This window comes from Lytechinus pictus, chromosome 8 (assembly GCF_037042905.1).
Source record: "Lytechinus pictus isolate F3 Inbred chromosome 8, Lp3.0, whole genome shotgun sequence".
Lineage (NCBI taxonomy): Eukaryota > Metazoa > Echinodermata > Echinoidea > Temnopleuroida > Toxopneustidae > Lytechinus > Lytechinus pictus.
In genome coordinates, this window is record NC_087252.1 from 29,781,689 (window position 1) to 29,796,326 (window position 14,638).

The following is a 14,638-nucleotide window of genomic DNA, read 5'->3' on the forward strand; positions in this document are numbered from 1 at the left end:
GATATAGGGAAAATCACTCACTCACTGGCAGGAATGTCAGAAGGTTGAGGGAATTGAAATTGGAAAAAAGATAGATAGGCGGACGAAGGGATCGGGTACATAGGATAGAAAGGGGGGGGGGCGGTAATAACCAGAGGAATGTGTAAGCAGGGGTATATAGCTAGGCCTTTTCCATGGGGGGGGGGGGGGTGGAGGACCTTGATTACCGACATATATCAGTACCGATCAGTGGCGTACCTAGGATTTTCCACAGGGGGGGGGGGGCAAAACCGTCCGCCAAAAAATTTGACAAGCAAAAAAAAAAAAGGGTCTTTCAAGCTCGTCAGGGGGCAGGGATGCGTCCTTTGCATGGGTTGTGGCTCGTCAGGGGGGGGCAGACTGCCCCCTGCCCCCCCCCCGTAGGTACGCTAGTGGTACCGATTACTGACGTCCGATGACCAAAACTCATTTATATCCAACCCAGGGGCAGATCCTAGATTTTTAAGGGGGACATTATTGTTTACAGAAATTTTGACAAGCCCCACCCCAAAAAAGTCTTCACTTTCACTGACACGTGCCTAACAATTAACACTAAAATAATATAAAAATAATAATTGCGAGCGCGAGCTGATTTTTTTCTGAAAATCTAGACCTATAACGATACATTTTGTGCACTTAATTATGAAAAGGATGGGGATCTTATGCGAGCGCAAAGCGCGAGCTAAAGATTTTGATATTCCTTACTGGACCCTAGACATTCTAAGCAGTTTTACAGGATGGGTATCTAAACAGTCGTGCGGGCGCGAAGCGCGAGCTAAAACTTTTGACATTCCGACTTAAGAACTGGATATTCTAAGCACTTTTAGTAACCATGAACAAATTGGTTTCTAACTGAAAAATTAATTGATGCGAGCGCGAAGAGCGAGCTGAAAATTTGAGATATTCCCCCCTGAAAACTGGACACCCTTTTTTTTTTAAACTATGAACAAGATGGTAGTTAAAAACAATTAATTGATGTGAGCGCGAAGCGCGAGCTGAAATTTTTTGATATTTCGACCTGAAAACTTTACATTCTAAGCATTTCATTTAATTATGAACAAGATGGAATTTTATGCGAGTGCGAAGCTCGAGCTGAAATTTTTGATATTCCAACCTAAGAACTTGATATTCTAAACAATTTCTGTAACCGTGAACAAATTGGTTTCTAATGATATATTTTTGATATTTTTTCTTTTTTATATTCCGACCTGAAAACCGGAAATTCTAAGCACTTCATTTAACTATGAACAGGAATATGAGGATGGATATACCTAAACAGTTATATGTGAGCACGAAGCGCCAGCTGAAATATTTGAAATTCCGGCCTAAGAACTGGATATTATAAGCACTTTTTGTAACTGAACAAATTGGTTTCTATTTTAACTAATTAATTGACGCGAGCGCGAAGTGCGAGCTGAAAATTTTTGATATTTCAACCTGAAAACTAGACATTTATTTTAGGTATCCAACTAAAAAATTGATGAGAGCGCGTAGCGCGAGCGAATTTTTTTATTTTTATAACTATATTACCTAAAAGTTGTTCTCTACATTTTTTCCTGTCCCTGGTCAGCCCAGTCCGTCCTCACTATCGGTACAGAGAGCTCTAAAAGTCGCATTGCGTAAAAATCACAATTTACCAATAAAAGAGTACAGTTTAATTGCTATTTACCAACAAAGATGGTGGAAGTAAAAAACCGAATCAGTTGGAACAGCCCCGGGTGCCCGACAGTTAATCATTTTTTCCGACAGTCTGCAGTCCAGTTTTTGTTTTCCCTTTCTCTTAAACTCTTTCTTCCTTTTCCCCTTCGCCCCTTTTTTCTCTCCTTCCTTTTTCCTCTTTTCTTTCCCTTTTTTCGCTTCCTTTTTTTTGCTTGTGACTCGTCAGGGGGGGGGGGGTGCAGTCTGCTCCCTGCCCCCCCCCCCTTAGGTACGCTAGTGACTATACTAAAAACGCAAAAGAAAACAAAGACATGACGAAGAATAGAGGGAAGAGAGAAGGAATAAAGTACTGAAAGGGGAGCGAGAGACAGGGGCGGATCCAGCTTTCGCCAATAGGGGGGGCCGAACAATATTTTCATCAACATTTTTCTAGATTGGCCGCTATAATCTGACTTTTTTGTTGGTTTTTCAGGGGGTAGTCCTAACTAAAGACTGAAGTTTTAAGTACATGTTAATTTTCATTGTTATAAACAAGATAAGGTATCTCATGTGGTCTTAATATATAATGCGAGCGCAAGCGCGAGCTTAAATTCTTTGATATTTTATGTCTATAGACCTGAAGTTTCTGAGGAGATTTTATAATCATGAAAAAAAGATAAGTATCCAACTGAACAATGCGAGCGCGAAGCGCGAGCCGAAATTTTATTATAGTAACGTGAAAAGGGACTCAATTAAGACCGTTATTTGGTGATTAATGAAGAGGATACAAGTATCACCAATTAAATAATGAGAGTGCGAAGCGCGAGCTCAAAAATTTGGATATTCCGACCTGAAAACTGGACAATTTAAGCGCGTTTTTATTTTAATAAAAAACAAGCTGTGTGTCTCAAGCAATTATATGCGAGCGCGAAGCACGAGCTTAATTTTTTGATATACTGACATGATAAAGGAGCATTTTGACAAATTTTGGTAAGAATGTCCAAAGAGGATAGGTAACACACAAATCAAACAATGCGAGCGCGCAGTGGGAGCTGAAAATTATATATATATAAACAATTTGTGTAAATCAAACAAAATAATGTAAATCAAACAAAATAATGAAAGCTTGATGTGCGAGCTAAGATATTGTATGCAAATTGATTTCAGGACTGGATATATAAGTGCCATTTAATCCTCTTGAATGAGATTCATTACACAGGCAATGCGAGCGCGAAGCGCGAGCGAAATTTTTTGTATAAAGTCTATTTTCCAATTCTTCCCCTCACCTTTTTTCTTGTTTCCTTTCGGCTGGGATCGGGCCGGCCGTTACGAGGCTGTAAATTACACATCATGGGTATGATACCTCTTTCTTACTTTTCTTTCTGTACACTTTTTTTCTGCACACTTTTTTTCTGCAGGTTGTCAAAAAATAGGGGGGGGGGGGCCAATGATAATTTTTAAAAGAATTTATAGAAAAAATTGAAGACAGGTAGATTTCTTTTATACCCAATTTTATGTTCACATGATAGGGTATAGTACATCATGACAATTTAGTTTCTCATAAGAATATTGCAGAAAGTGAGAATAAAAAACATGGTTTTTCTCAGAATGGTCCAAAGTGGACCTAAACCCTTTTGCAACTAAACTCTTCATATGATGAAATGCCTAACCGTGACATAAACTTCAGGCAAACAATGATGAAAAAAGGAACTTATATCGCTGTATGTGTGATTTTCTCTTTTTTGTGTGGATTTCAAAAAAAATGTTTATTAATGAACCATGCGTTAAACATCACCGAGACTATATAGTCGCAAAAATATGATGTCAGTGGAATAATAACTACTATTACTCTTGACAGAGATTCATTTATGCCTCTGCCATTTTCTATCTCTGCGATATTTACCTCTGCCATTTATTTACCTCTGATATTATTACCTCTGCCATTTTTACACCGAACCGTGGTAGGAAGTGATTTTTGTCAAAGTGTCAGAGTGTAGTGGAAAGAAAAAAAGTGAAATTGGGGAAAGAATGTATAATAAAGTAAGTAACCTGACTTTCATAAATGTCAAACTGTCAAAGCTGAAGTTAGCCCTATTTAATTATTCTTGAATGGGAAGTTTGCTTGCACGTCGATCGGATTATCCAAAATACATGCATGAAATAGCAGTATTGCTGACATTTTATAATTTTATGTTAAACTGCCTTGCTTGTGTGCGTGAAATAAATAGATAGATTGATAGACAGATAGAGAGAGAGAGGGGGAGAGGGTGGGGGGGGGGGAGGGAGGAAGGGAGAGTGGAGATGGGGAGGGGGTACAGACGAAATTGGAAATATAAATACATGAAACAGGGAAGAGGACAGATAAAATGAATAGCTATTAGTTGTTATAGTTATAACAATACAATAATTTATAGAACCAATCCCCCAATTAGTTCGAGTTAAAGTTTATTTTTCCATTTCCATTATTAACGTTATAAGCAAATACAAATCAAACATACATCATAAATATAAACAAATACAAAAGAAATATGATCACAATGATTACAAATCAATACGAGTTCCCAAACATTTGTAAAATATATAGTTTTAACAAAATCTTATATGGAAATGAGGGGATCCACTAAAAAGCATTGCTTGTTAAGCGTGGATCCCCTAAGATTATATAAATTATCAAACATTTGAAAATTGGGACTTATTGATTATTCGACAGTGTAGGCGTAAGAAAATACAATTAAGTTAAAATAGAATATTGGGAATAATAATAAGATGGTGAGTAATAGCGAGAAATAATAAAAAGATGACAGAGATACGGGACTATACTCAGTGGCGTACCTAGCATATTTCGTCAGGGGGGGGGGGGGGCAAGTGACAAGGATGATGAGCACGATGGGGGGGGGGGGGTAGTAGGCATCGACGTATAGGCACAATTTTTTCAAGGGGGGCTGATAATCATTGCCCGAATATCAACTTCAGTTTTAATTTTCGAGCGAGCGAAGCGAGCGAACATTTTTTCAATTATTATTTAGCCTTTTTACATGATGTGAAACGTGCAGAAATTATACATTCGGTCATAAAATTACCATTACACGAGGATATTTGGGTACCTCGCAGTCCTCGTTGCTCTGCATTTTGCAGCCCACCCCTCCCAAGTGTAGGTCTGGAAGTGGCACTGAAGGTGGGAAAGGTTACCCAGGGGCTGCCCAATAAAACAGTTGGGATCTTGCTACTACTGGTATTTGCTATCGGGCGATTGCACTTTATTGTCGAAATTAATTCTTTTTTGGTATATCATTCGAGAAATGAAATGTATTGGATCGTGATCGATATATATTTCTCATCAAGTGGTAATTGCAATGTTTATATCAAAATACTTCTTTTATTCCTCTTTGAAGGTGTTACATTATGCTCCCAATTCTGCTCATTTGGAGACGTTATAAAAGAGGTATTTAACATTGAAATCAGTTGTATTTATGTATTGATTTGCATTTGTTTTATTTCCATATACACAGTTAAAAACAAATATGAATGCACCCATTTACTCATAAAAAAATAAATATGAACGTGAAAATATATGCGACAGTAACATGATATATCACTAGATATGGGGAAAATCACTCACTCACTGGCAGGAATGTCAGAAGGTTGAGGGAATTGAAATTGGAAAAAGATAGATAGGCGGACGAAGGGATCGGGTACATAGGATAGAAAGGGGGGGGGGGCGGTAATAACCAGAGGAATGTGTAAGCAGGTGTATATAGACCTTTTCCACGGGGGGGGGGGGGGGGGTGGAGGACCTTGATTACCGACAGATGTAGTACCGATTACTGACGTCCGACGACCAAAACTCATTTATATCCAACCCAGGGGCAGATCCTGGATTTTCAAGGGGGACATTATTGTTTACAACAAAATTGACAAGCCCCACCCCCAAAAAGTCTTCATGCACTTTCACTGACACGTGCCTAACAATTTACACTAAAATAATAATTGCGAGCGCAAGCTGATTTTTTTTCTCAAAATCTAGACCTAAAACGATACATTTTGTGCACTTAATTATGAAAATGATGGGTATCTTCCTTAATAAATTATGCGACCGCGAAGCGCGAGCTAAAATTTTTGATATTCCTTACTGGACCCTAAACATTCTAAGCAGTTTTACAGGATGGGTATCTAAACAGTCGTGCGGGCGCGAAACGCGAGCTAAAACTTGATATTCCAACTTAAGAACTGGATATTCTAAGCACTTTTAGTAACCATGAACAAATTGGTTTCTAACTGAAAAATTAATTGATGCGAGCGCCAAGAGCGAGCTGAAAATTTGAGATATTCCCCCCTGAAAACTGGACATTCTAAGCACTTTTTTTAAACTATGAACAAAATGGTAGTTAAAAACAATTAATTGGTGTGAGCGCAAAGCGCGAGCTGAAATTTTTTGATATTTCGACCTGAAAACTTTACATTATAAACACTTCATTTAATTATGAACAAGATGGAATTTTATGCGAGTGCGAAGCTCGAGCTGGAATTTTTGATATTCCAACCTAAGAACTTGATATTCTAAACAATTTCTGTAACCGTGAACAAATTGGTTTCTAATGATATATTTTTGATATCTTTTATTTTTTATATTCCGACCTGAAAACCGGAAATTCTAAGCTCCTCATTTAACTATGTACAGGAATCACAGGATGGATATACCTAAACAGTTATATGTGAGCACAAAGCGCCGGCTGAACTATTTGAAATTCCGACCTAAAGCAAGGTTTCCACTTTGGCGAGTTGGAGTTGCGAGTCATACGCGAGCTGCGCGAGCTCTAACTCGCCTTAGCTCGCACAAGCTCGCGTGAAATTTACATTTTTCCCTGGAATTTGCTTGAGTGACAAACGACTCAACATCGAGTTCACTACGCTCGTTGTACGAGTGAACCGAGCGCGAAACGAGTCAGGCCGAGCTTAGTATGAGTTGCGGTGACCTTTATACGACTTAAAGCGAGCTATGAACGAGTTATAAAGATTTTGTTACGAGTGATAAGAGTTTCATACGACCTAGGGGTGGGAAATGCACATTTTTGGCACTCAAAGATGGATGCCGGCGGAGGGGGCGTCAACACCAAATCTTAACCGAAGGTTAAGTTTTTGAAATGGCATCATAACTGAGAAAGTATTTGGACCTAGTTCATGAAACTTGACCATAAGGTTTATCAAGCATTACAAAATATTCTTTTCGAGTTTCAGGTCACAAGACCAAGGTCAGAGGTAATTTATGGTCAATGAACGTAGACCATGTTTAGGGAATCAACATCAAAGTCTTAACCTACGGTTAAGTTTTTGAAATGTCATCATAACTTAGAAAATATATGAACCTAGTTCATGAAACGTGGACATAAGGTTATTAAAGTATATAAACATCCTGCTTGAGTTTCAAGTCACATGACTAAGGTCAATTAGGGTCAATGGACTTTGGCCAATTGGGGTATTTGTTAAATTAACATTATAACTTTGAAAGTTTATGAATCTGATTCATGAAACTTGAACATAAGAGTAATCAGGTATCACTAAACATCCTGTGCGGATATCAGGTCACATGTCCAAGGTCAAAGGTCAATGAACTTTATTGATGTTCGGGTGATCTGTTGAATTACCATCATAACTTTAAAAGTTTATAGATCTGATTCATGAATCTTAGATATAAGAGTAATCAAGTATTCCTGAACATCCTGTGCGAGTTTTAGGTCACATGACGAAGGTCAAAGGTCATTTATGGTCAATAAACTTTGGCCATGTTGGGGGTATTTGTTGAATTACCATCATAACTTTGAAAGCTTATGGATATGATTCATCAACTTGGATATTAGAGTAGTCAAGTATCACCGAACATTTCATGTCAGTTTCAGGTCACATGACCAAAGTCAAAGGTCATTTAAGGTTATTGAACTTTGGCCATTTTGGAGATTAATACTATATTACTGTCATAACTTTCAAAGTTTAGATACAGTTTATAAAATGTGGATATAGGGGTAATCTAGTATCACTGACAAGTCTTAGGTCAAATGATAAAGGTCAAATGTCATTTATTGTAAATGAACGTAGTATTGTATCAATGTATGAATGGTGTTTTTGTGAATAATTATTTTACAATAGTTTTCAGAGTCAGCACTACTTCTATATTGGATAGCGTGATGCAGAGGCGCTCCACTTGGACCTTAATTGTCCAGTTTGATGTCTTGTTTTTTTACCTTGGCTCTGCTCGTCATTGACCTCCTCTTCCGTTTCAATTGTCTCTTCCTGCACTTCTTCTACCCTTGTTTGAATGTCATCTTCTTTCGCTGTTTCCCTATCTGAATGGCCACAACTCTTGGATCTTTTGGATCGAGGCATATTTCTCTCCTTATTTGTTGAAAGTTGTAATAATGCAGTGGAAACAGCCTTTTTAAAAGTACGTGTACATTGCGTGGGTCAGTTAAAATGTGCTCTCACTTTAAAATAACTCCTCAAAAAAAGTTTGGAAATCCGACTTTAATCAAAACTCCCTCCTCAGTTTTAGTAAATATCAATTGTTATTAATATCAATGAATATATCATTTAAGTGTCTTTAAATGATACCCTACATGATATGATTATGGTTCACATGGAGGTGCAGTGCCTTGAAATGTAGGGCAAGGTCAAAAATCAAAATTAAGTTGCAAAGAGACACAGTATTGAAAGTCACTGTTCCTTTGATGAGTGAGTATTTTAAGCGGTTTCTTTTGAGTTTGATCGGTAATCCCGCCTCGGTTTTAGTAAATATCAAGTTGAATTAATATCAATGAATAGATCATTTAAGTGTCTTTAAATGATACCCTACATGATATGATTATGGCTCACATGGAGGTGCAGTGCCTTGAAATGCGGGGCAAGGTCAAAATTCAAAATTTGCAAAATGACACAATATTGAAAGTCACTGTTCTTTTCTTCCATGATGATGAGTGAGATTCTCAGCAATTGTTTTCATGCACCTTAATATCAACATTCAAATGGAATCAAACACACCTCTGCACAAGCAAACACACAACAAACAAACATAAACCACAACAAAACATTATGAAATGAAAAAGCAGGGGTTTGATTTGAATGGATTTTCATCTTTATTGACACAGACAAAAACATCATGTTCTGTATTGACCCTTCATGATTACTTATGCTCGTTTTGCAGCTTTTTACTTGAGACCTCATCCAACACTTATTAATTTTGTTCTTTTTTGATGGCATGATCATAACAAGCATGGGATCATTTAAAAGAGAATCAAATGATCTTTTGAAAGATATCAAATATGCATTGTGTAAAATTCGGAGTCGGGATAAATTAATGGCCAAACTCAGATTTCCAAACTTTTTTGCTCGTTTTGCAGCTTTTCAATTCAGACTTTATCCAACACTTTTGAATCCTGCTCTTTTCGTGATGGCATGATCATAACAAGCATGGTATCATTGTAAAGAAAATTGAATGACCTTTTAAATGATGTCAAATATGCAATGTGTAAATTTTGGAGTTGGGAGAAATTAATGGCCAAACTCAGATTTCAAACTTTTTTTGAGGGGTTTATATGTGGGGAAAATATAGATCACTGGACATTTATCATTCAGCTGGCATGCCTCTGAGCTATTGCAACGCACTCGGAATAAACTCATACGAAACTCGCTGTAACTCGGGGTGCTCGATCTAAAGTCGCGCTAATCTCGTGGGCACCTCCATTTGACTCGTAAAACGATCGCAATGCTCGTATATCGCTCTTGAAAACTCGGAACGCACTCGCGTATACTCAGATGTGGCGAGTTATTACGAGTTATTGTGAGTTTATCTCGAGCTTCTTACGAGTTATTGCGAGTGCTGCGAGTATATAACGAGTTTAGGTGAGTTCAGCACGAGTTACAGCGAGTTAGCAAAATTTTTGAACATGTTCAAAAATTTTGAAACAGCTCACGACTTCAAGGAGAGTTGTCCCGAGCTTGAACGAGCTCCGCCGAGCTCTGCCGAGTTGTCGCGAGTTATCCCGAGTTTCATGGTGAGCTTTATGCGAGTTATCGCGAGTGCCTCATTTTGGCAACTCGCGATAACTCGCCATAACTCGCGATGTTAACTCGCCAAAGTGGAAACCTTGCTTAACTAATGAATTGACGCGAGCACGAAATGCGAGCTGGAAATTTTTGATATTTCTACCTGAAAACTAAACATTTGTCCTAGGTATCCAACTAAAAAATTGATGCGAGCGCGTAGCGCGAGCGAATTTTTTATTGTTATAATTATATTACCTAAAGTTGTTCTCTACATTTTTCCTGTCCCTGGTCAGCCCAGTCCGTCCTCACTATCGGTACAGAGAGCTCTAAAAGTCGCATTGCGTAAAAATTACAATTTACCGATAAAAGTGTACAGTTTAATTGCCATTTACCATGTTTACCAACAAAGATGGTGGAAGTAAAAAACCAAATCAGTTGGAACAGCCCCGTGTGCCCGACAGTTTATCATTTTTTCCGACAGTCTGCAGTCTAGTTTTTGTTTTCCCTTTCTTTTAAACTCTTTCTTCTTTTTCCCCTTCGCCCCTTTTTTCTCTCTTTCCTTTTTCCTCTTTTCTTTCCATTTTTTCGCTTCCTTTTTTTTTTGCTTGTGACTCATCAGGGGGGGAGCAGTCTGCCCCCCCCTTAGGTACGCTAGTGACTATAAAAACGCAAAAGAAAACAAAGACATGACGAAGAATAGAGGGAAGAGAGAAGGAATAAAGTACTGAAAGGGGAGCGAGAGAGGAAGAGATTGAGAGGTCAAAGATAAGTTTGTAAGTTAAAATTTGTAATGTAAAAATGCCGTAAAAGATGAGTGTGCTTGTCTATTTTTTTCGTGGACGAAATTTCTTTAATTTTTGGTTGAAAATCCTCCTTTTGATTGCTTGTCAATCTTTTCCTCGGGAAAATGTGCCCCCCCCCTTGGAAATCCTGGATCCGCCCCTGATTTCAGCATTTCTTTTGGTATTATAATGTATAGTTAGAGGCCTACGTTAGCTTGACGTGGGAAACTTATACTAGGCCCGTTTTTACGTTTAAAAATATAAAAGCTAACGAGATTCTACAATCTTATGGGGCGAGGTATTCCGATATGCATTGTGTTATAGGCGAGATGACGTCATCACTCGTCATATAGCTCAGGCCTCAATGAAACAATTAACGAAACAACAATACAACACGAGAAGAAGACAACCGTGGCTGTGGCGACCGTGGAAGCTGGAGACATCCCTTGTCAATGCATGCTCATCTATATATTATCAGGGATGGGTGGGGGGGGGGGGGTGGGGCGCAACCTTAAGTGAGGTAGGCAGGGGCCGCGGAACCAGGGGGGAGGAGCTTCAGCCCCCGCATTTTTTTCTCCAAAACCATGCATGTACAAAAACGTAAAAAAAGGACCATCTGATTTTTACTTTTTGCATGGTCAGCCCCCCACTTTCAGCTCAGCCCCTTCCCACTTTCAAAACCGCTCCGCGGCCCCTGGTAGGCCCTACATAATATAGCGTTTCTATAGCCGATGACACGACGACGACATTTTGTTCCGGCGACAATTGCTCCGGAATTTTTTTCGTCAAGATAGTAGGGTTAAGGTTACAATATTGTTAGGATTAGGTATAATTATATAGAATAGGATGCAGTGTTATTTAAATCTCGGGGTTGAAGTTGACCATTCCATAAGTGTGTGGAACTTGCAGCGGAGCAAATGTCGCCGGAGAAAATGTAATGGAACCTAAGGCCCTATATATGCCCTTATTTTAGTTAGTGGCATAAAGTTGGGAGCAAGCGAAGACTTGCCATTTCTGAAATGAAAATAAAATTTTGTGATATATTTTGACACAATCTTAATTGCGTGCAACAGCATTTTCCCTTCCTCTTGTCCTTCCCACTCCCTCTCTCTCGCTCTCTTTTTTTTTTTTTTTTTTGGGGGGGGTCGACATTTTTGTGGTGATCGAGGGGGGGGGGGGGGTGGCAGAGTAGCTGACTACAGGGTATTCCCTTTCTCCTTCTTTCCGTACCACTTTTTAGGGGGGGGGGGGGAGCTTTTCATTACTTTCAAAACGTAGGTGAGGGGAGGGGGTTGGAGGAGGGGGTCGGGGTGTTCACCTTTTTACCGCCTAGCTGTGATGCTTGTTTGTAAGAAATGATCATTATAAAAATTAAAATATAGGCCGACAATAGCTATATGAAAAAAAATGGACCTAATTTCCAAACTGGGCAAATAAGTTTTGTATATTGCAGTTTAATTTTTTGCCCATATCTTCATAAATCAAAGGGATAGCGGGGGGGGGGGGATAACGAGTGTATTTCGTCACAATTAAGAATTTTGAATATTCTAAAGTAAGGGCTTAATTTCGATTCGTGTTCGCCCCCCCAAAAAAAAAAAATTTAAATTTGGGACCATTGAAAAATATAGGCATACTAGTAGGTCTACAGATGGGGCAAGCCCCCCCCCCAAAAAAAAAAAAAAAAAATCACGACCAAGTAAAAATAAGAAATAACGGGGAAAAAAGAAAGAGAGAAAGGTGAAATCGGGTGAAATATGGTATTATGGTATTATGGTAGTATGGGTTCTCTTTTTTCATTTCTGTATATTAATTTTTTGTGTTTTGCTATACATTGTAACTTTTGTTAAATTTTGAAATGAAAAAGAATAAATGCAATCAATCAATCTATTATTTTCTAAACATTCTGTCAAAATCTGTCACAAAATTGGATTTTCGTATGCAAAGGCACTTTTTTTTGCTCGCTCGTTATAAAACTTCTCAATACGCCATATATCGAGCCCCTCAATTTTTTGGGCTTATTAGGCTACGACTTGATCATTGACAGAGTGAAAGACTCGTAGTGTTGCTAGGCGATCGAACGCTACCGAATTACGTACATGTTATTCCCAGCCGTCGACGGAATGCCCGGCGGAATGCATACGTGCATACACTATGCAAGTGTCCGTAACTCTCGATCGCTCGCTTGCTCGCTCGCGCCGCGCACGTACGTACGTACGTACGTGCGCCCCATATTGCAAAATGAAAATAAAAATCGATCATCAGCAAAGAAAATGGCGCAGCTAGTCAGAAGAACGAAGGGCCAAATCTTCGTTGTTCAACAATTTTCACTATTTCTTGCCATATTAAGTTCATTATTACAGAGTACATTATGTCTATATCAAGAAGGTCGAATAGAAACAACCGATGTAAGTATAAAAATCGACGAATTTCGTTTCGTTTCTTGTCCGTGTTTATCTTTGTCGCGTAACGCACTAACGGTCATTCATCATTCATTTACTGGCGCGCGCAATCCTTATCCACACACGTCCAATAAGGAAAATCACAATTCCGTGACAAGACTCAAGAGTTAAATCACCAGGGGCCCGTTTCTCAACACCGTCATTAGTCTGGATCTGGATCTGGATGTATACGATGCAGGGCCCTTCTGGGCATAAACGCATCGGGTACTTGACCTGGATTTTGCCGGGACCGGCAGGTGCAATACTAGGGTGTCCGGACCTAATTTATATCTTCGGATCGGGTTTGAATTACGTGTTATGACTGTATTCAATTGAAAGAGAAAATTTCACTCTTACCAACTGCTAAATTTGATGTGGTAAATCCATTTCACAGCAAAATTATAAGTGAACGAAAATTGACATTTTTTCCGCCGATTAGAGCCCAAAAGCCTCTCAAAATGTGGTCATCCACGGTACGCGATCATGTCTTTTTCAGGAATCTCCGGAGGAGGAGTCTCCGCGAATGTTGCTGATGACGTCAGCGCGCCATGTTTATCACGCGCCACGGCTCATGAATATACATCAAAAGTTCGCTTTACGCACCCGTAAGGGTGCGTTTAGGTCAAATGCATGTCACGTCGGAGATATGAGAGAGTCAGGAGCAACGCTCCTTGGAGAGAAAGGGAGAGAGAGAGAGAGCGACGGAGACAATACTTACGTGCAGAGCCCACGGGATTTGAGAGAAGATGAGAGAGACAGACAGAAAAATTATGATGAAATGTGTCTGGATTTGTGTGCATCACGAGTGTGTGCATTTTCGTGGAGTCAATGTACATGTGAGTCTGAATAACATGCAACACGTGGCTTTTGCCAGTCATGGAAATTTCCATTGTTGATGTTTATGTCTGAGCGTGGTGTCTGGGCTGAGAGAATCTGGCACGTGTATGTGATTTGTATGTGATGTACAATGCATTTTATCGAGTGTATCAATTACAGATCAACTTGATTCACTCTAATGTATTCCCCTAAAGGCGAGAAGAGATGGGGGGGGGGCGTCAAAGAATGAGAATATGTCCGATCGTAAGTTTTTTAATGGTTTGCCATTTTAAGTTAATGCCTGAATCTCCCTTTTTCGTATGATTCCAGTTGATTCTTAAAAACTATTAAATGTTTGTAATGAGGCGCTGGTTGGGGAGCAAGGTGGAGGGGGGGGGGGGGCATATTCCCACCCCAGTCCTGCCCGCAACCATTCAATCACTTTGTGCATGATTGTCAGAAAATTCTTGAGTTGCCAAGTGTTTCCGAGAATGGTTACCATTTTTTATTGTTGTATTTTGCTATTCAAAAAAGTCTACCCCCCCCCATTCTGCTAATTCCTGGTAAATTGACCCCTTTTCTTTATATCTTGTAAAATTTCAATCTCCATTGGTTGGTGTTGATTCCAACTTAACTTCATGATTGAATTGATTGGCGCGCATTGCGAGTTGTAACTTTTTATTCAATGATAATTCAATCTCCCTGGTTTTGATTTATCTACTGGATAGATCGAGCTATAACTGGGATCCATTTCATTATCCGAATATGGTAACGGGGTTCGTGCTCTGCAATAATCCACTTTTTCCCACGATATAAACAAATATTAAAGACTCACTATAAATCAGGCCATCTGGACAAGAGACGGATCCAACATTTTCCAATGGGTGGGGGGGCACATTTTTCCCGATGAAA

At 39.2% G+C, this 14,638-nt stretch overlaps 1 protein-coding gene across 1 annotated transcript in view; it reads left to right on the forward strand.

The window, feature by feature from the left end:
• The first annotated feature begins 12,704 nt into the window (after window positions 1-12,704).
• LOC129266552 (transmembrane protein 145-like) overlaps window positions 12,705-14,638 on the forward strand; it is a 36,697-nt gene continuing 34,763 nt past the window's right edge. The window contains exon 1 of the mRNA XM_064103914.1: window positions 12,705-12,877. Coding sequence (XP_063959984.1) covers window positions 12,743-12,877 — 135 coding nt within the window. The 5' untranslated portion in view covers window positions 12,705-12,742. The remainder of the gene's footprint in view (window positions 12,878-14,638) is intronic.